This window comes from Panthera pardus, unplaced genomic scaffold, assembly GCF_024362965.1.
Source record: "Panthera pardus isolate Hobbes unplaced genomic scaffold, ASM2436296v1 HiC_scaffold_6, whole genome shotgun sequence".
Classification (NCBI taxonomy): domain Eukaryota; kingdom Metazoa; phylum Chordata; class Mammalia; order Carnivora; family Felidae; genus Panthera; species Panthera pardus.
In genome coordinates, this window is record NW_026526991.1 from 74,276,039 (window position 1) to 74,299,829 (window position 23,791).

Genomic DNA, 23,791 nt, shown 5'->3' on the forward strand with positions numbered 1-23,791 from the left:
CACTCAAATCTGAAGTATTTGCTATACACAGTTAATATCTAGGGATATACACATATAGGTATATAAAAGACACATCCCATAAAGAAAGCCCAACTTAAAAGAAACACAGGCAACAAACATGAAAGGCATTTCACAGATGAAACATGGATGGCCAATCGACCTAATTAATAGAGAAATATAAATTAAAAATACAATGCAATACCAGATTGCCAACAATGAGGTGCCAGACGCAGTGTTACAATATTTAACAACTAAGACTCCTACCTCTCACTAGTTGAAGTTTAAAATGGCACAATTACTTTGGAAAACATTCTGCATTACCTGGATGAGGTGAAGATGTTCATACCATACGACTACTCAGTTCTGCTTGTAAAACTATATCACAGAGGAATTTTTATACACATGAGTCAGAAGAAATGTCAAGAATTGCCAAAGCAACACTGCTTATCATATCAAAATATTCAAGACAACCTAAATAATCACAGCCAGAGGATGTATAAATAAGCTGTGGTACATTCCCAAAATAGTCGTAAACGATATAGTAGTAAACAAATAATGAAATGTACCAGAGTCAAAAGTATCAAAGTGAACAAACCTCAAAATACATTAGTGGGTGAACAACAACATCAGAAAAATATGTAGAGTTGGCCTCAATTTGTAAAAAGTTCAAAACTAAGCAATGGAAAAGTCTATGTGTGATATCACAAAAAATAAATTCAGGATAATAGTTACCTCTAGGGGGCAGGATAGGAAATGCAATTGAGAAGACCTTCAAAAGTTCTGATTATACATTTCTTAAGCTACAAAGTACATATACGGGTATCAGTTTCATTATTCATTAAACTGTACATATATATTATATATACTCATGTATAATATATACAATAAAAATAAGTGTAATACTAGTATATTCTAACATATCTATGAAATATTTGGTGGCATAAATCTGAAAAAAAAAACATTTAAAACTTAACTGATTTTCATTTAAATGTTAGTTCATTTTAAAGAATAAAATTCACTTGATAGTTATACTTACAGATTTTCTTAGATGTTGGCCTGTCTTTTAAAGAACAAGTTCCTCCTTCTTCCATCGGAATCTAGAAGAAAAACAAAATTTTAACAACTCCCAAGTATAAACAGTAATACCCCCTCATATCTCCCTCTTAATCCCACCAATTCATCTTACAGTACTTTTCCTTCACATTAATTCAACAAAGATTATTTTAATACTACAAAGAAAAATTTGCCTGTGATGAATAATAAAGTAAACAAAATTTAATAGGTTTTGAAACAGTAAGCAACAGAATAGACACTTGCTAAGAAACTTATGAAAAGTCTTGAAGTAATCATAGTAAATGCAGTTCAAAAGAGACAAATATATGAATGTAATTTGGAGATTGATTGTTATTCTCTAAATTTAAGTTGGATATCAATTTATTTATTTTCAGGTTTCTTAAATAATAAAGGCCCTCAGAAGTATATATTTTTGTATAGAACAAACCACTGATTTTGATTTTCATCAATTTCTATGTAATTTCTTATTTTCACTTTTTTTTTCTTTTAGTCTTTTTCTCACTAAAAACCAGAATGTTTCTTAATTTCCAAGAAAGTACGGGAGGTTAAGCATCTTCTGTTGTTGTTTTTGTTGTTGATTTCTAACTTAATGAATTATTAGAAAATGTGACTATGAATCTCTCCTTAGACAAATCTCTTAAACTTTCTTTACGGCTCACTACATGAATTATATTTGCAAGTGTATCATGGACTTACAAAAAAATATACATTCTCTGTTGGTAGGATAAAGTGTTTTAAGTAAGATAAAGGAGATTGGATAAAGGAGAAAGCTGCTTACCAAATTATTTCCCTCTTCTCTTAGGCACAGAGCTAGAGTACATTTCCTAGCCTCCTTTGAAGTCTGTTTGGACATGTGATTTGAATTCTGGTCATAAGCAAAAGTGGTATATGCCACTGCTACCCCTCACCCATAAAAATTTTCCCTAAAACCTCCCACTTCTCTTTCCCTTCTGCCATCTGATGTGAACATACATTTATAAACATGGAAACCGCCAGTTAATGACAGCAAAGTCCCCACCAGCTCAGGTTCCTGAATAACTTTATGCAGTAGAGCCTTTTCTCTAATCCCACTACTCAATCATTTAGAAAGTATTATATGTTCAACTCTTAAATAGCACGCAAGCCCCAGACTTGCACCACACACAAGCTGAGAAGGTTATATATACACCAAGGCAAGCACATAATACCAATAGCCACCTCAGATCTGTTTATAGAGGATAAATGACAGAAAAGATCATTCCAAAGAGAAAAAAACTAAATTGTTCAAAGAATTTCCCCCCATAATCCAGGCGAGCAAGACTTCACAATGCCTGCCAAGCTGGATTTCATAATTGGTATGGATCAGTAACTCAGTATTGCCTCTTCTTCTGTTTTAGAATTAATTTTCTATTGCATTTATACTGTCTTTACTCTGACACTATATATTTTATGTATATCTTCTGCTATCTTTTTATTTTCAAAATTTGATTATATTCTACATGTTTCTCTCTCCAATTTAATATTCTTTGAATCTTGATTTTTAAGAAATCAGCTTCTTGGGGCACCTGGATGGCTCAGTTGGTTAAGCATTTTTTCTCCACTTCATCAGGTTTCCTGGTGTGACATGGCAAATTCTGTAAATTCTGAAATTCTTCCATGTGTCTCCATCTCTCAAGTGATTACCTTCCTATTTTTAACAGTCATATTTAAACCTTACTCCTTTATTTAAAAGAAAAATTATTATGTGTTATTTATTTTGAGAGAGAGAGAGACAGAGTGCGAGTGTGGGAGGGGCAGAGAGAGAGGGAGACACAGAATCTGAAGCAAGGCTCCAGGCTCTGAGCTATCAGCACAGAGCCCTGACATGGGGCTAGAACCCATGAGTGTGAGATCATGACCTGAGTCAAAGTTGGACATTCAACCGACTGAGCCACTCAGACACCCCAAACCTTACTCCTTTAGAATTGGTACTAGTTCAAGGTGGCAATGGAGAAGAATGCTTAACTCACCTCCTCCCACAAACACACCAAATCTACAGCTACATACAGAACAATTTCCTCTGAAAAAAACCCAAAAACTAGTTAAAAGACTCCTTCACAATGGGTGAATGTGAAAAAATCCACATGGAAACAAGTTGTGGGGTCCTGGCTGACTCAGTCACCAGAGCGTGTGACTCTTGATCTCAGGGTCATAAATTTGAGCCCCATGCTGGGTGGACAGAGTATTAAAACAAACAAACAAACAAACAAACAAACAAAAAAAACTAAAACAAAACAAAACAAAAAAAAAACTTAAAAAAGTTGGAGAGGCTGAGGCACAATTTCACCACAAATCCTGTCATGGGCTGATAGCAACCCACAATTCAGAGGGAACCCACAACTCTAAAATTCTCCCTGAAGAGCAAGTGCTTTGAACCCTACAACTAATACCTTACCTTTTAAGACCTGCACCTGACAGACAACAACAACAAAACATCAAGTTCTGTATGCCAATGGGACTTGTGTCTATGAGAATAACAAGGCTATGGAAAACTGAGCAACAGTTCTTAAGGGGCTCACACAGGCTCCCTGTAGCTACAACTCAGGGTCTAGAAATGAGGCAGCCCACTGAAGTACCCAAGTGTTTTGCAAAAGAAGCCTATGATCATTATATCTGCAGCCTGGGGCTTCTAATTAAACTCACATTAAAGGACCAACTTTAATCCTTTCCAGAGACATCAGAGACTGGGTGCTATCTTTGTGCTCACCCTCTGACCCACTCCAGGTAACTAGTATCTCCCAATAAGGAGACCGTGCACATGTCTGGTGCCCTGGGTTTTGTGGCTGCTGCCCAGGGGACACCCTTGATTACTTAGCTCTGGCAGGCAACAGGTTCCAGGCTCAGACCTTGCATTTGTAGGTCCCATAGGACTGTAACAAACAGAAAAAGAGTTCTGAAACAGCTACCCCGGCAGGGGACAGGAGTGAGAGAAAGCAGAATGAAATGCAACCCCAATCTTTCTATGAAAGAGGCTTATCTAATTATCTTAAATCTTCAGCCTGAGGGGCAGGATTCTAAGTAACACACATTTACAGGCCTACTGAAATATTCTCCCAAGACTGCAGAGCTCAGCAGGAACCACCTTCACACTCTCCTTCTGCCATTTTCCAGGCTGCAGGTACTGCCGGAAAACAATGCCAATGCACACGTAGAGCCCCAGTTTTTGCAGCTGCTGCCCAGGGGATGTCCTTTGATCATCAGCTCTGGTAACCCCCAGAGCTCTCGTAGGTCCCACAGGACTGTAACAAAGAGTTCTTAACCAGCTACCTATCCAGGGACTAATGATGAGGCAGACCAAAACACCTATTCTTTCTGTGGAAGAGGCCTATTAGCTTATATTAACACCTGTAACCAAAGGGGCAAGCTTGTAATTAAACACACATCTAGGGGCCACCTGCAATCATCTCCAGATACCGTAGAGGCCAGCAGGTACCATCTTCACACTCTCCCTCTGCCATGCCCCACATTGCTGGTGTCACCAAGAAAGGAACTTGTATAAACACCCAGCATCCTGGCTTTTGTGGCTGCTGCCCAGAGGACACATCCTTTGATAGGCTGGCTCTGCTGGAGAGCAGGGTTTAGGTTCACAGATCCAACAGGATTACAGCAAACAGAGAAACACTTCCTAACTGGCTATCACATCAGGGCTCAGAGCAGAGGGAACAGACAGATGCTCACCTCCAAGTCTTACCATCAAAGAGGTAAATTTGCATACTTTAAAAAATCCCACCTGAGGGTGTGGCTTCCAATCAAACAACCTGGTTACTGACTGAGATCCTTCCCAGTGGGACACTGGCAGGTTTTGGCATACACTCAACTACTGGGAGCTACTAAAAATAAAGCAGACTACTTGGAAAATCACAAAGGTTTGAGAGACAACAAAGAGATAGGGCAGGATTGAAACAGATTTTATTTCGCAATCAAGGCCCTACCTTCGAGACTAGAAGTGTCTGTTTTATCTAACACACAGAAACCAACAAAGTCAAAGCATTTGAAGACACAGAACAGTATATTCTAAACAAAAGAAAAAAAAAAAAAAACTTCAGAAAAACCCATCAGTGAAATGAAGATAAGTGATTTATCTGGTAAGAGTTCAAAATAACAATCATAAAAATGCTCTCCCTGAGGTCAGAAGCACAATGCAAGAACTAAGAATTTCAACAAAGAAATAGAAAATATAAGAAATTACCGAACAGAAATCACAGAGCTAAGGAATACAATAACTGAAAAATGTAATAAAAGGAATAGAAAACTTGATGAAGCCAAAGGATAAGGAATTCAAAGACAGGTCAGTGGAATTTATCAACTCAGAGGAGCAACAACAAAAAGGAATTAAAAAAGTGTAAATAGTATAAGGGATTTGGGAACAATATAAAATAAACCAATATTTATATAATAGGAGCTCCAAAAGAAAAATAAGGACACAGGGACAGAAAACTTATTTGAAGAAATTATGGCCGTCAACTTCCCTAACTTGGGGAATGAAACAGACATCCAGAGCCAGGAAGAACTTGGAGTTCCAAATAAGCTGAACCCAAAGAGACCCACATCAAGATACATAATTAAGTGATCAAAGATAAAGACAAGAAGAGAATTTTAAAAGCAGCAAAAGAAAAACAACTTGTTACATACAGGAAAACCCCATAAAACCATCATCAGACTTTTCAGGAGAAACTCTGCAGGCCAGAAGGGAGAGGCACAATATGTTCAAAGAAAAAAACTATCAACCAAGAATATTCTACCCAGTAAAGGTGTCCTTCAGAATAGAAGGAGAGATAAGCAAAAGCTAAAGGAGTTCATCTCCACTAGACTTGGCTTTATAAAAAATGTTAAAGGGATTTCCTTAAGCTGAAATAAAAGTTATCAATTAATAACAGGAAAACATATGAAGGTATAAATTTTACTAGTAAAGGTAAAAATATATTAAATTTCAAAAAATATTGTAAAGGCTAATATTGAAAAGTTAATAAAGCTAGTATGAAGGTTAAAGACAAAAGTAGTAAAAACAACAACTACAATAATTTGTTAATAAATACATAAGATGAAAAGAAGTTGTGACATCAAAAACATAAAATGTTGGGGGGTTAGTAAAACTGTAGAGCTTAAAAATGCATTTGAACTTAAGTTTTTATCAGCTTAAAATGGACCATTATCAGAAGTTGTTTTATATAACCCTCATGGTAACCACAAAGCAAAAGCCTATAGTAAATAAACAAGACATGAAAAGAAAAGAAACTAAGCATAACACAATGGAAAAATCATTAAATTACAAAGGAACAGAGCAAGAGAAGAAACAAAGGAATTATAAACCAACCAAAACATGAGTAAAATGGCAATAAACCCATGTCTATCAATAATGACAAATATAAATGGACTAAATTTCTCCAATCAAAAGAGACAGAGTGACCAAGTGGATTAAAAAAAAAAAAAAAAAAAAGACCCATGTATATGCTGCCTTTGAGAGACTCATTTCACACATAAGGACACACACACACATACTGAAAGTGAAATGATGGAAAAAAGACATTTCATGAAAATGGAAACCAAAAGAAAACTGGAATAGATACACATATATCAGACAAAATAGACTTTAAAACAAGACTATTGTAAGAGGCAAAGAGGGTCATAGTATAATGAAACAGGGTGAATCCAAGAAGAAAATACAACTTTTGAAAATATGTATGTACCCAACATAGGAGTAGCTAAATATATAATTGTAGGGGACTTCAATACCCCATGTTCATCAACTGACAGATCCTCCAGACAGAAAATCAATAAGGAAACACTGGCCTTAAATGACACTTTACATCAGATGTACTGAACAGACATATACAAAGCATTTCATCCAAAAACAATAGTGTACACATTATTTTCAAGCACATACTAAATATTTTCCATGACAGACTGTATATTAGGCCACACAACAAGTCTTATTAAGTTTACTAAGATTGAAACCACATCAAGCATGTTTTGAAACCGTAATGATATGAAAATTTACAAGGAGGAAACTGGGAAATTGACAAATACATGGAGATTAGACAACATGCTCCTAAACAACCAATGGATGAAAAAATAATTTAAAAAATTTTAAATATCTTGACACAAATAAAAATGGAAATACAAAATACCAAAACTTTTGGGATGCAGCAAAAACAGATCTAAGTGGGAAGTTTGTGGTGATAAACACCTACCTTAAGAAACAAGAAAGATCTCAAACAACCTAACTTTATATCTCAGGGAACTAACAAACTGAACCTACAGTTAGTAGAAGAAAGTAAATAACAAAGATCAGAGTAGAAATAAATGAATTAGAAACTAAAAAGACAATACAAAAGATTAATGAAACTGAGAGTTGGTTGTTTGAAAAGATAAAAACAACAACAACAACAAAAAAAAACGATGAACTGTTCAGCCAGACTCAACAGGGGAAAAAAGAGAAAGGACTCAAAATCAGAAATTAAAGAGATGTTACAACTGATAACAGAGAAACACAAAAGATCATAAGAGACTACTACAAACAATGATAAATCAACAAACTGAATGACCCAGAAGAAATTAATAAAATTCCTAAAAGATGCAACCTACCAAAATTGATTCATTAAGAAATCGAAAATATGAATAGCACCAGTTACTAGTAAAGAGAATGAATCAGTAATCAAAAACTTCCCAATAAGCAAAAGTCCAGGACTAATGGCTTCACTGGTGAATTCTATCAAACTAACAAACTTTTAAAAAATTACTACAAATCCTTCTTAAAAATCTTCAAAAAAAAAAAAAAATAGAGAAAGGAACACTTCCAAACTCAATGTATGAATATTACCTGATACCAAAAACAGAAAAGAACACAAGTAAAGAAATTACAGCACACTATCCCTAATGCAACATATATTTAAAAATCCTGAAAAATATTAGCAAACTGAATTTAACAATACATTAAAAGGATTATACACAATGATCAAGTGAGATTCATTCCAGGAATGTAAAGATGGTTCAACACTAAAGTATAAAAATCATATGATCATTTCAAAAGATGCAGAAAAAGTATTTGTCAATATTTGACACTCATTCATGATTAAAACTCGCAACAAATGAGTATAGAAGGAACACACCTCAACAGAATAAAAGCCATATATGTTAAACCTGTAGCTAACATCCTACTCAACAGTGCTTAAGTTTTTCCTCCATGATCAGGAACAACACAAGGATGTCTACACTCACCACTTTTATTCAACATAACACTAAAAGTCCTAGTTAGAGCAATCAGGCAAGAAAAATAAATAAAAAGCATACAAAACAGAAAAGAACAATGAAAATTATCTTCGTTTGCAGACAAAAGGGTACTACATATAGAACACACTAAACATTCCACCAAGAAACTGTTAGAAATAATAAATTTAGTAAAGTTGCAGGATACATAACATATAAAATCAACTTCATTTCTGTACACTAATAATGAAATATCAGAATGAGAAATTAAAGAAACGATCCCATTTACAACTGCATCAAAAAGGATAACATACCTAAAAATATATTTAATCACAGAGGTGAAAGATCTGTACACAGAAAACTGTAAGACATTGGTGAACAGAAGACACACTGAAAAAAAGAAAGAAAAGACACAAAGATAATCCATGTTCACGATTGTAAGAATTTATCTTGTTAAAATGCCCATACTACCCAAAGCAGATCCAATGCAATCTCTACCAAAATTCCAAGGTACTTTTCATAGAAGTAGAACAAATAATTCTAAAAGATGTAAGGAACCACAAAAGACCCTAAATAACCAAAGCTTGAGGAAAAGAACAAAGCTAGAAGCATCACACTTCCTAATTTCAAACACTATTAAAAAGCTATGGTAATCAACACAGTATGGTACTGGCATAAAATAGGCATAGACCCAGAGAACATAAGAGAAATCAGAGAAGTAAATACATATATAATGGCCAACTAATTTACAACAAAGGAGCCAAGAATGTACTGTAGGGAAAGGACAGTCTCTTCAATAAATGGTGCTGGAAAACTGGATAGCTAAATGCAAAAGAATGAAAATGGACTCCTATATTACACCATACACAAAAATTAACTCAAAATGGAATAAAGACTTGAACATAAGGCCTGCAACCATAAAGTTGCTAGAAGAAAACCTAGGAGATAAGTTCCTTGACATTGATCTTGGCAATGATTTTTTGGATTTGACACCAAAAACAAAGGTAATTAAAGCAAAACTAAACAAGTGAGGCTACATCAAACTAAAAAAAACTTCTGCACAGCAAAGGAAACCAAAAACAAAATGAAAAGGCAACTTACAGAATGGAAGAAAATATTTGTAAACCATTTATCTAATAAGGGGTTAATATCCAAAATATGTAAATAACTCCTAAATCTCAAAAAAACAAAAACAAAAACAAAAAAACAATCTAATTAAACAATAGGCAGAGGAACTGAACAGACTTTTTTTCCAAAGATGACCTACAGATGGCCAACAGGTACATGAAAAGGGTGCTCAATACCATGAATCATCAAGAAAACGCAAATCAAAACCACAATGAGACAGCACCTCACACTTGTTAAAATGGCTAATACCAAAAAAACAAGAACTAACAAGTATTGGCAAGGATGTGGAGAAAAGGAAGCCTTGTGTACTGTTGGTGGGAATGTAGATTAGTCAGCTGCTGTGTCAGACAGTATAGAGCATCCTCAAAAAAGAAAAACAGAACTACCATGGGATCCAGCAAATCCACTTCTAGTAATTTTTCTAAAGGAAATGTAAACACTAACTCAAAGTGATTGTCCTCACTCCCTTGCTCATTGCCATTATTTACCATAGCTAAGACATGCAAATGAACTAAGTGTCCATAGATGTTTGAATGGATAAAGAAGATGTGGTATACATCTGCAAAGGAGTATTATTCAGCCATATTAAAGAAGAAAATCCTGCCATTTGCAACAGGGATGGAACTTGAGGGTATCATGAAGAATGAAATAAGTTAGAGAAAAACTAATACCATATGGTCTCACTTATAACGTGCAATGTGAAAAAAAATTAAAATACAAACTCAAAGAGAGGGGCCTGGGGCTGCTCTTTGGTTACGTATCTGACTCTTGATCTCAGCTCAGGTCTTGATCTCAGGGTTATGAGTTCAAGCCCCATGTTGGTCTCCACACTGAGCATGGAGCCTAATTAAAAAACAAAACAAAGTATAGATTCAGAGAACAGACTGGTGGTTTCAGAGGTGGGACTGGGTATGGGCAAAAAGGATGGATGAAGGCTGTCAAAAGATACAATTTCCACTTATAAAATAAATAAGCCCTGGGGATGTAATGTACAACCTGGTGATTATAATTAGTAAAACTATATAGTACATTTAAAAGTTGCTAAGACATCTTAAAAGTTCTCATAAGAAAAAACAATTTTTTAAAAAATGTTTATTTATTTTGGAGAGAGGGCTGGAGGGGCAGAGAGAGAGAGAGAGAGAGAGAGAGAGAGAGAGAGGCAGAGAATCTGAAACAGGCACTGCACTGTTAGTGCAGACCCTGATGCGGGGCTTGGACTCATGAACTGTGAGATCATGACCTGAGCGGAAGCCAGAAGTTTAACCAACTGAACCACCCTGGTGCCCCAGAAAAAAACAAAATTTTTACTGTGGTATGGTAATGGATGTTAACTAGACTTATTTTGGTGATCATTTCACATTTTATACATCAAATCATGATGTATACCTGAAACTAACAAATCATTATATGTAATTAAATCTTAATTTAAAAATTATTTTTATACTCCTCCAAGACCCTGTTCTCTCCTATTCCCTTCCACATCCAACAAAAGGATCTTGGAAACACCACTTCTTCTCCATTCCCTACAATCTGCCATCCAAGATGGATTTTTGTTTGCTTCTCTGTCTTAATTCTGCCTCAGTAGGAACTAACTGTTTTGATTTTACCCAGCCAGTGGGAAGGCACAGCCCTGCCTTTCTTCTGCGCCTACTCCTTCCTTCTTCCTTTCCTGTGCTGACTCCTGCCTTGGTCGCTCTTGTAGAATTTAAGATTTTAGCCAAAGTTTCACTACACCTTTAGCCCTGTCCATGAGTCACAAATTATAAGCCCCATGTCTAGTCTATCCAAAGACCTCCTTATAGTACTTGATTCCCTGCAGGCTCTACCCTAATGGGCTTATTTTCTTTTCCAACTTGCTCTAGCCACATTTAACCTGTCATAGATATAGTCAAAAAGAGGTTTTTTGTTTTTTGTAAGTATTTTAACCTGCTGATAATTCCTTCTTTGAGCGAATATATATTATTCTTTTTTTAATGTTTATTTATTTTGAGAGAGAAATGGAGAGAGAGAGGCAGAGAGAGAGAGACACAAAACCTGAAGCAGGTTCCAGGCTCTGAGCTGTCAGCACAGAGCCCAGCGCAGGGCTCGAACTCACGAAGTGTGGGATCATGACCTGAGCCAAAGCCGGATACTCATCTGACTGAGACACCCAGGTGCCCCACAATTATTTCATTCTTATTTAATAATCTAAAATGAGTTTTTCAGGTCAGCAATTTTCTTCCAACTAGTGATTTAGAAACTCAGTCCCTCCCATCTTGTGGCTGCAAACATCCCTTAGGGCTTCACTACCATGTAGCTATCACATGAGGGGTAACATGGAGAAAGAATCCCCTCCTTTTACAGTGCATGAAAATGATGCACATCACTGCTGATAACATTCTGTTTGGAGATCTCGCCACATGGCCAAATTTAGTTGAATGGAAGATTAGAAAATGTGCTCCTTGGGGCTTCTGGGTGGCTCAGCTGGCTAAGCATCTGACTTTGGCTCATGTCATGATCTCACAGTTTGTAGGTTCGAGCCCCATGTCAGGCTCTGTACTGACAGCTCAGAGCCTGGAGCCTGCTTCAGATTCTGTCTCCCCTCTCTCTCTGCCTCTCCCTTGTTCATGCTCTCTCTAAAAAATAAACAAATATTAAAAAAAATTAAAGAAAATGTGTTCCTTGACCGGGTAGCCCTTTCACAGTAACAGCTCTATTCTGTAAAAGAGGGCACATAAAATTTGATGGAGAGTTAACCTTTTCTGCAACCATCTCCCATGTTTTCAGTCTTGGTGGCATCATCCCATCAACCTTTACCCAAACCATAAATACAGGACTTCAGTTTTTCCCTTTTCACTTAACTAATCACCAAGCTCTATCAAAACTAGACCTTCTAATTCTTTGTGATAGCTCTTGTTTCCATCCTCACTGCCACTCCTCAACTTTTTAATACTCTGATGTTTGTAATATTCCTCTGCTAAAAAATTTTTAGTGGCTGTTTGATGATAGGGAATTAAATTGTTATACATCCTACAAAGTCTTTTATGACCTGGCCCTTTATAATGCCCAGCGTTATCTCCTGCCATTCCTCCACCTTATAATTTATGCTACAGTAGAAGCAATAACAGTAAGTAGAATGAAACAACTTACTTACAGTTTCTTTTTTTCTTTTAACGTTTATTCATTTTTTGAGAGACAGAGACACAGCGTGAGTGGGGGAGGGGCAGAGAAAGAGACACAGAATCCAAAGCAGGCTCCAGGCTCTGAACTGTCAGCACAGAGCCCGACACGGGGCTGGAACTCACAGACTGTGATATCATGACCTGGGCCAAAGTCAGATGCTTAACTGACTGAGCCACCCAGGCACCCCCTTACTTACAGTTTCTAAAACAACCTATATTCCCTCACCTCTTAGTTTCTATCTAAATTGTTCCTTCTTCATAGGATAAAGGCAGTTTGTCCATTTGGTAAACTTACACCCAAATCAAAAATGTTCTCCTCTATCACATCTTCCTCTGACTGACCATGAAACTTAGAACCGTCATCTTTATTTTTTATTATTGAAGTATAACTGACATAAAAGATTATATTAGTTGTAGGTGTATAACACACTGATTTGACAATCCTATATATTACTCAATGTTCACCATAAGTGTAGTTACCAACTATCATCATACATTATTACAATATGATTGACTACATTCCCTATACTGTACTTTTCATTTCTGTGACTTATTTTTTTTTTAAGTGGAAGGTTTTACCCCTTAATCCTCTTCACCTATTTTGCCGATCCCTCATTAGCCTCCCCACTGGCAAATACCAGTTTGTTCCCTATATTTAAAAGTCCAGGTTTTTTGTTCATTTTTTTTATTCCACATATAAGTAAAATAATATGGTATGTCTTTCTCTGATTTATTTCACTTAGCATAATAATACTCTGTAGGTCCATTCATGTCACAGATGCCAAGATCTCATTCTTTTTTGTGGCTGAGTAATATTCCACTGTGTGTGTGTGTGTGTGTGTGTGTGTGTCGTACACACACACACACACACACACACACACACACACACGTACCACAATTTCTTATTCATTCATCTACTGATGGACATTTGGGTTGTTTCCAAATCTTGGCTACAATAAACAATGGGGCGCATATATCTTTTCAAATTAGTGTTTTTGGTTTCTTTGGATAAATAACCCAGTATTTAGGACTGTATAGAGTTTTTATTTTTAATTGTTTAAGGAACTTCCATACAGTTTTACAAAGCAGCTTCACCAATTTACATTCCTACCAACACTGCAAGAAGGGTTTCCTTTTCTCCACATCCTTGCCAACACTTGTTATTTCTTATCTTTTTGATACTGGCCATTTTGACTGGTGTGAAATCACATCTCATTGTGGTTCTGTTTTGCATTTCCCTAATGATTAATGATATTGAGCATCTTTTCATGTGTTTGTTAGGTATCTGTCTACTCTGGAGAAATGTCTGTTTAGGTCCTCTGCTCATTTTTAAATCAGATTGTTTACTTTCCTGGTGTTAAGCCGTATGAGTTCTTTATATATTTTGGATAATAACCCCTTATTGGATATACCATTTACAACTATCTTCTCCCATTAAGAAGGTTGCATTCTTGTTTTGTCAGTAGTTTCTTTTGCTGTACAAAAGCCTTTTATTTGGGTGTATTTTGGTTCATTTTTGCTTTTGTTTCCCTTGCCTAAGGAAACAAAACCAGAAATATGTTGCTAAGGTCAAGAAGAACAAAGCTGAAGGTATCACAATCCCAGATTTCAAGATATACTACAAAGCTACAGAACTCAAAACAGTATGGTACTGGCACAAAAACAGACACATAGATCAATGGAATAAGATAGAGAGCCCAGAAATAAACCCACATCTATATGGTCAATTAATGTACAATAAAGGAAGAAAGAGTAACAATGGGGGAAAGTCTTTCCAATAAACCAGATAGCTACATGCCAAAGAAGAAAACTGGGCCACTTTATGTATACCATAGATAAAAGTGAATTCAAAATGGATTAAAGATCTAAATGTGAGAACTGAAACCATAAAACTCCTTTAAAAAACTTAGAAGAAGTGTCTTTTACTAAGTTTCTACAAACCTTTGTAATTGGAGCAATATATCTAAATGTACTAGGTTCTTTTTTTCTGTTTCAGGCTAGCTACCATAGCTTCCCTAAGATAGGTTCCATGCCCTTTCCTCTCTGTACCTTTCAGTGTCTGGTGCATAAAAGAATGTAAGCTTCAGAAAACAAAAACTTTTTTTCACCACTGTTGCAACAGTGTCTAGCATATAGGAGACCCTCAATAAATTCTATTATATGAATACATATTATGTATTCAATGCATATTCATCATAGAAAAAGAGAAAACAATTAGTATATGTGAAAATACAGAGTCAGGTAAGAGTCTGAATCCTGGTTTGAGTGTGTTACCTTGAACAATTTCTTTAATCTCTCTGAACTTGAGTCTCTTTTGCATTGAAGACCTTACAGGATCGGGCTCTTGGAGATTAGAAGTAAAGTACATAAAGCTCCTAGCACACAGCCTGGACTGTTGAAACAATCACACACCCTTATTACCTTATTATTACCAGTGGTTATAACTTACATAACCAGTGCTTATAGATCTTTCAGTATTCTTAAACATATAACTATGCTGACCATAGGATACTGAAACCTGATGTTTTCATCTTGGAAAAAATTTTATAGGACTTATAAGAAGAATTTTTTAAGTATCTAGATTGGTTTATCTTAAAGCATGTTACACTTTTTTAAAAGGTGGTAATTTTACATCTAAGCTATAATTTCCCCAAAGTGAAAAAAAATAAAACAAAGAAAAAGTATTAACCTAAAAAGAAATTTTTTGATAAAAACTAACTTTAAATCAAACTTTAAACCAAAGTAAACTGCCAACCAGTATTATTATATTATCACATAATACAACTGACTTAATTGGAAAAATAATGTAAGATGTACTTTACCTCACCAAATCCCAAGTCCCATGATGGATTAGAATGCAATCCTTCCAAAGAGATATTACCCCTAAGGATCATAAATAAGATGCTTTTAAAGCGTGCTTTAATCCTACTGAAAACCCTTGTTCTAAATTATTGTTCCCAATGTTGGTTTCAGATCAGAATTACAAGGGAAGCTTTTCAAAAAACAGATTCATAAGCTCCAGCCTAAAGAGCTTATTTATTATATGTGGATCAAACTTGGCATTTTTAATTCAAAAAAATCACCCCTTCAAGTTATGTGGACCTTTAGCCAGATTTGAGGACCATGTTCTAAATCACTTTCATAAAGTACATTCAAAAATTCAAGGCCTACAATGTTTTTTATTCACAGGTTTCTGAAAATTTGAGTATCTGTCAACAAAGTAGCTACTTTGTTGATTTTAAGTCGTGAATCTACATTTTAATTAATTTGTTGTGTCAATCCCATAAAAATAGCATTTATGTACTCTTTTTATAAATACATTTTAAATGTTTCCATAAGAAATACTTTCAGAATAAAAATATATGCTAGTTCATGATTTTCAATGACCAAAATCTGACTACATCATAATCACTACAAAAAAAGTTTGTGCTCTTCTGAAACTAGAACTTTTGTTTAATTACCTATAATAACAGTCCCATAAACGTTAATATGCTTGCTTATGCTATTAATATTTAAATTCTATCACTCTCTTGTTCTGATTTTATACTAACCAAGCAATCTTCCCATAAAGAACTGCCAAAAGTTGGGAAATATGCTCACCATGCAAGGAAGCATTGCTATACGTGTGACTCTTCTATTTCTTACTATAAATTAATAAACTGACACTATGGTGGGTATATAAGTTTCTTATATATACGTAAGTCAGTTTTCCCAAATCTAATTAATACTATCATTCCAGATATTTTTGCACTGCAAATATGAGCACCATACTCTCAAGTGGGGTGGTATTACCAAGATTCTGGTAAGTGGTAAGCCTTCCTTGAGGCTGGTCTACCCACTCTCAGACAGCTATTCGCCTACCTCATTTTGCATCAGGTCAAACCTTCAACATGCATCATACTAGATCCTGATTTGTATTCCCTGGATTTACCTAAAAACTTACATATAATTCACCGGATGTTTCTGGATTTCATTCTGTGGTGTCTTCTCTTGGCAATCACTTTCAAATTTTCCTTTAAAAATAAAAACATGCACTGAACCAAAACCTTAACATAGACCATCTCTGTTTTTTAATTTAAAGCTTATGACCCATACAGAGGGGAATTACTGATACAAAAAGTCATGTAATACAATGCTATTTTTAATTTCATAAGGCTTCCTAAACACACACACACACACACACACACACACACACACACACACACACACACACACGAGGGCACGCATGCACGCGCGCACACACACACACACACACCTAAAACTGAAAACAAAAAAACCCCAATAAATTATGTTTTTCGTGTATGACACTCACCTTTATTTTCAGAGCTGGCTATACAACAATCCTTCTTAAAAGATATAGTAAAAGTATTTCTTTCATTATTGTTGTACTCTTTCTGATACTTCTTGTTTGGCTGACACCTCTCTGGATAATGTGTTTCATTAAAAGTTGAACAACTAAAAGTCAACTCTGGATCTGTAAAAATACTTCTAATGCATTGACCAGCTGAATGATTTTTATCAGAACTTGTGTTTGCGCAATTATCTCCCATACTGTCATAACCACACTTGTCAAAGGTTTTCTTTATCCTCTGTTGATCTGCGTTTAATAAATTGATCACATTTTCACTAATAAAAGAGTTACAATTCTCTGATATAAGGCTGGCTGTTGGCTGGTTCATGTCTTCAAGAAAATTTGAAACCTCTCTTCTATTTTCTCTCCAAATAGGTTGTACTGATTGTTTTTCAGTAATAAAGTCTGTTTGTCTTTGCTCATTCATGCTTCCACAATCTTCACCCATAACTGTAACAGGTCTTCCAGTAAGGAAATTCCTATTTCTTGGACTTTGGGATACATAAAAACATATTTAGAAAGAAAAAAAATAGGGCATTTTCATTTTGAAGCACTTAAATTCTTAGAGAACATATCAAGTAGCTACTAACAATTACTTAGACTATGTTTTAATTTTTTTTAATTAAAAAAATATTGCTTTGGGTGGAAATTTGTCTAATGTATTCTTCTAGTGCTTTAGTAAGTATAAAATTAATCTACACTTAGTTCAGTATTTCATCATGAAAAATTAGTATGGGTTCAATTTACTATTATATTAATAAAACAAAATATGCCCAACCTATATATAGTTTGTTTTCTGTAACAAGATCTAGTGAATAACCTAGACACTGTGTGTAGCTGCTGCTTCATTTAACCAGGGAAAGATATTTAAAGACTGTACAGAGAAAAGTTATCCTGTGTTAAAACATAAAATCAAATAATCATGGGAATATTAGAACAGCTTTTTTTTCAACCTAACAATTCTAAAGTTCTCAAGGCAGAAAAACATATATACAAGTGTGTATATAAGTAATCTAAGATATAAGATAAATTAGATGAAAAGGTAAGACTAGATAACTTTTAAGTTCCTTCTAATGAGGAAATCATAATTCTAACATGTCCAATTTGTATCAGATCAAAACTATCATAGAACACAATTAGAAATCAAGATATTCTGGATTTTGTTGCCATTGACTATCAACAAATTTACCTGGGATTGAGTTGTTGCAAAGATTGGAGGTAACAAAGAAATTTAGAAAAGATATATAGACTACCAAAACTCTGATTTCCATTTTTTAAGTTATTTATTAAATACTTAATGAGCATGTATGTCTGCTGTGTTTCCAGACACTATGCCATATGTTGTGGGCAGAGAGATAAAAGAGTTAAGTTTACTTTTAAGCAGTGAGAGATGTTTTACCCATGTATGTTCATAGATAACGATCCTACACTGTTTCACAATATAGGTCTCATTGATGTTTTGGACAGAATGATGCTATTATGTTATACCAAAAGACATAACCTATACTATGCAGTAATATACATCTTAACACCAGAGAAATTTTATTACTCTAAATAAAAAAAAAAAGTAAAGGAAGGCTTATTTATGTGTATTAAACACATTTAATGTATTCCTACTATGTAGAAGGAGACAACACAGCTTATATTCTAGTTCAGGAAAATTATAAATACATAACCATTAGGGCACCAGGGTGAGTCAGTCAGCCAAGTGTCCGACTCTTGATTTTGGCTCAGGTCACCATCTCACAGTTTGTAAGATCAAGCCCCATGTTGGGCTCTGCACTGACAGCACAAAGCCAGCTTGGGATTCTCTCTCTCCCTCTCTCTCTGCCCCATCCCCTGCTCGTGCTCACTCTAAACAAACAAATAAATAAACAAATAAAAAAAACTTTGGGGAAAAAAGGAAAATTCTTAAAATAATTAAATACTTAACCATCAATAAGTACAAAGGGTAAAAGAAATAAATAAAAAAGATAATTACAACAGTTATATAGATGCTACAAGATCACATGATGGAATAACTTGTGTTAGAAGTCCTGCATCAGATAGTTTGGTCAGGAAAGTCCCTAGTAAGGAAGTGATAAATAAGAGAAAGAAACAGAATGGCCAGACATGTGAAGAAAGGAGTAAGCATCATCAAGGGAATAGAATAAGCATAGATGTAAGACTGGCAGCACACTTAAGGAACAAAAAGAAAGGAATAAAGCTTGAATAGAATCAGTGAAAGAACACCTATGATATAAGGTTTTAAAAGAACCCAGAGTATACAAAACTTCACTTTTTTATTCAAGTATAATTACCATACAGTGTTATATTAGTTTCAGGTGTAAATTATGATTCAATAATTCTATGCATACTCAGTGCTTATCACAGTAAATATACTCTTAATCTTCACCTATTTCACTCATCCTCCCCACCCATCCCTCTCTGGTAACCACCAATTTGTTCTCTAAATTTAAGTGTCTGGTTTCTTGCCCCTTTTTTTATTTGTTTCTTAAATCCCATATGAGTGAAATCATATGGTTTTGTCCTTCTCTGATTGACCTGTTTCACTCAGCATTATAATATCTAAATCCACTCATGTTGCTGCAAATGGCAAGATTTCCTTCTTTTTTATGGCGGGTAACATTCCATTATGGATATATACATACATCTTCTTTATCCAGTCATCTATGGATGGACACTTGGGTTGATTCCATAATTTACTATTGTAAATAATGCTGCAAGAAACATAGGGCCGCATATATCTTTTTGCATTAGTGTTTTAATTTTCCTTGGGTTAAGTACCCAGTGGCAGAATTACTGGATCATATGGATAGAGCTTTATTTGTTAAGAGAGCAATAAGAAACGCTGAAAGGTTCTACATACAAAAGTAAAACTGACTTGCATTTTGCCTTGAAAAATATGAGTTTCATTGTTAGCTGAATATAAATTTCAAAACTTCCAACTGGCCAGTATCAAGTAAGAGGAACTAGATTTCCCCTTTTAATTGACACAATTTAAAAAATTGGACAAAATACAGGACACAAAAGTTTTCAGACATCAACCATCTGGTAGAACAGGATAATGATCTTAGAGAGAGAGAGAGAGAGAGAGAGAGAGAGAGAGAGAGAGAGGAAACGCAGCAAATGAGGTGAACCCTAGGATTGCTCCTAGCTTACTGCCTAAAGAGTATAAAAGCCACAAAACAGGGGTGACTGGGTGGCTCAGTTGTTAAGCATCTGACTTTGGCTCAGGTCATGATCTCACAGTTTGTGAGTTCAAGTCCCACATTGGGTGAGCATGAGCCCCACTTGAGGTAAAACACAAGCTCCGGTGAGCCCCACTTCTCTCTCTCTCTCTCCCTCTGTGCCTCACTCACTTGCACCCTCTCTCTCTCAAGAAAAAAAAAGCCACAAAATAAAAATAGACAACCCAGTCAGAGCTCACAGATTCCCTTTGTTGAAAAAAACAGAGCTAGACGTTCAGAAAGCATACAGAGAATAGAGTTCACAGGGCAAAGTATCATGAAGGAAAGTGCTTCAAAGAAAGAACTTTGGAGATCTACAGAGAGTTCTCAAATCTCCAGCTGAGTACTGATCAGCACATGCATAGGAAGTAATACCCAAGGCTGGGGTGTGGAAGGGGAATAAAACATCTAAAAGGAGAATATGGAACAAGTCCAGGAACTCACACATAGATGGAAAATGTATTTCCATCAGCCAGAGTGGAAAACCTCATAATTCAAAAGGAATCAGAGTACTCAGAAGTGTACCTCAGCAGGGGGCAAAATTAACCATAGACTAAAGGCATATCTGGTCCCACTTAAAAATTTAAAGCAAGCATCGGGGCACCTAAGTGGCTCAGTGGGTTAAGTGCCTGACTCTTAATTTGGTCTCAGATCATGATCTCACAATTCATGAGATTGAGACCTGTGTCGGACTCTGAACTGACAACACAGCCTGCTTGGGATTCTCTCTCCCTCTCTCTCTGCCCCTCCCCTACTTGCTCGTGCGCTCTTGCTCTCTCAATATAAATAAACATTTAAAAAAATAGTTTTTAAGATAAGCCTCAATAAGATCATACTATTTTCAAGTAGCTGAACTGTATCAAGAAGAAAGCTTACAATAATTTATACAGATACAAAAATTTCCAGACACCCGAAGGACGAAATTCATAATGTACATAATTCAAACAAAATTACCAGGAATAGAAAGAAACCAAAAGTTACAACCCATAATGAGAAGAAAAATCGATTAGAAATAGACCAAGAAATGACACAAATGATAGAATTTGTAGACAAGGACATTAAAATAAGTTATTATGACTATATTCCCTATTTTCAAGAAGAAAGAGGAAAGACTAGGCATGTTGAAATAAATGCATGGAAGATATAAAGAAAAATTAAATCAAACGTCTATAGAGATGAAAACTATACTGAACAGATTTGAGAAGATGAGACATCAAAGAATATACAATTAGTGAGTTTGAAGATAAAGCAATATAATCTATGTAAGGTGAAATAAAGGAAAAAATATTGAAAATATAAAAACAAAACATTAGCAAACTATGACACAACTTCAAGTGGGCTAACTTACATGAAATTTGTGTCCCAAAGACGAGAAAGAAATCAGAAAAAAAATATTTTAAAAGTTAATGGCTAAACTGTTTTCAAATTTGATAAAAATGGTAAGTTCACAGATTTAAGAAGCTCAACACAGCCCAAACACAAGAAATGGTAAGAAAATGAACATCCTAAGCAATGGATAAAATCCATAGTAGAAAGTCGATGGTAGAGAATACATGATGGAAAAATCTTAAAAACAGAAAAATTGTATACTGCATATACAGATATTAAAAATGACAGCATATTTCTTGTTGCAAAAATGCAAGTCAAAATACATCTTTCAAAAAGAATACAAGAGAGACAAATACACAAAAGATTAAAGAATTAATCACTAGCAGACCCTTCTAGAAGAAATATTAAAGGAAGTCTTTAGAAGGAAAATGTCACCAGATGGAAATCTAGATCTACACAAAATAATGAAGACCATCAAAAACAGTAAATTTGTACTTAAATATAAAAAACATGTTTTCTCATTTTTTAGCTCTTTTTACAGATAAGCAATAATATATTACTGTATCCGTAACATGTATGTAAGTAAAATATATGAATATAACTACACAAAGGCCAGAATGGAAAAATGGAAGCATACTATGTTATTATAGTATACTTGAAGTGGTAAAATTTTAAGATACTCTGTGATAAGTTAAAATATATACTATAAACTAAAGCAACCACTGAAAAACAAAACAGACATAACTAATAAGCCAAGAAAAAAAATAAATTAAGCCATTAAAAAAACCCACTCAAATTAAAAAAAGGTAGAAAAAGAGGAAAAATAAACAGATATGGGACAAATAAAAAAATAATAAGAGAACCTATTGAAACCCTACCATATCAATAATCACAAAAAATGTAAACCACATTCTTGACCATAACACAAGTCTCAACAAATGTGAAAGGATTCAAGTCATACAAAGGATGTTTCCTGCCCACAATGGAACTAATTTAGAAAGATAACAGGAATGCCTTAGGATGTCTAGGAATCAAACAACAAATTTCTAACTAACTCATAGACTGAAAAAGAAATCAAAAGAAAAATTAGGAAGATATTTAACTGAATGAAAATTAAAACAAAACATATCAAAATTTGGAGAATACAGCAAAAGGACCAGTTAGTGGACAATTTACAGCACTAAAATACCTTTACTGGATAAGAAAAATGATCTCTGATGAATGACCTCAGCTTTCGCCCTAGGTAAACATCTCTAAATAAGAATAATCTGGGGGTGGGGGGAGCAAAAAGATATATGCATTCCAATGTTCACTGCAGTATTATTTAGAATAGCCAAGATATGGAAACAACCTAGTGTCCATCGATGATAGATGAATGGATAAATAAGATGGGGAAAAAAAAAAATATATATATATATATATATTTATATATATATATATTTATATATATTTATATTTTATATATTATATATATGTATATATATTTATATATGTTTATATATATAATTTATATTTATATATAAATATAATATATTATATATGTATATATAATATATTATATATATATTTATATATATATTATATATATACATATAATATATATTTATATATATTATATATATTCAATTCAATATATATATATATATATATATATAATGAAATACTATTAGCTATAAAAAAGAATGAAATCTTGTCATTAACATGACAACATACATGGAACAGTAACAACATACATGGAACTTGAGGGTATTATGCTAAATCAAATAAGCCAGAGAAATAAAGAAAAATAACTTAATTTTACTTATGTACCTAAAAAATAAAGAAAAAAAACAAACAAACAAAACAAAACTAATGGATACAAAGAACAGACTGGTGGTTGCCAGAGGGGAGGGAAGTTGGGGAGTGGGTGAAATGGGTCAAGTTGGTCAAGAGGTAAAAAGTCCAATTATAAAATAAGTCAGTCATGGGAATGTAATGGTGACTATAGCATGGTGACTATAGTCAATTAATATTGTATTGCGTACTTGAAATTTGCTAAGAGTTAAATCTTAGAAATTCTCAACATAAGAATTTTGTAACTTTGTATCCTGACAGATGGTAACTATACTTATTGTGATTATTGTACAATGTATACAAATATTTAATTACACTGTACCTTAAACTACTATAATGTTACAGGCCAATTATACTTCAATTTAAAACAGGAAAAAGAAGGGAAAGACATAAGTTATCTGTATTAGCAAGGAGAGAAAAGACATCACTACAAATGTTAAAAATTTTAAATATATAACAAG

General features: G+C 34.4%; 1 protein-coding gene across 5 annotated transcripts in view; it reads right to left on the reverse strand.

Annotated features, from left to right (window-relative positions):
• The window catches only part of CUNH12orf40 (chromosome unknown C12orf40 homolog), a 263,127-nt gene that overhangs the window by 19,678 nt on the left and 219,658 nt on the right, over positions 1–23,791 (reverse strand). For all 5 annotated transcript variants that reach the window (XM_053895208.1, XM_053895206.1, XM_053895210.1 and 2 more), the window contains 4 exons: positions 16,900–17,429; positions 16,531–16,600; positions 15,410–15,470; positions 1,037–1,097 (listed from right to left, as the gene is read on the reverse strand). In XM_053895208.1, the coding sequence (XP_053751183.1) occupies positions 1,037–1,097; positions 15,410–15,470; positions 16,531–16,600; positions 16,900–17,429 (722 nt within the window). The remainder of the gene's footprint in view (positions 1–1,036; positions 1,098–15,409; positions 15,471–16,530; positions 16,601–16,899; positions 17,430–23,791) is intronic.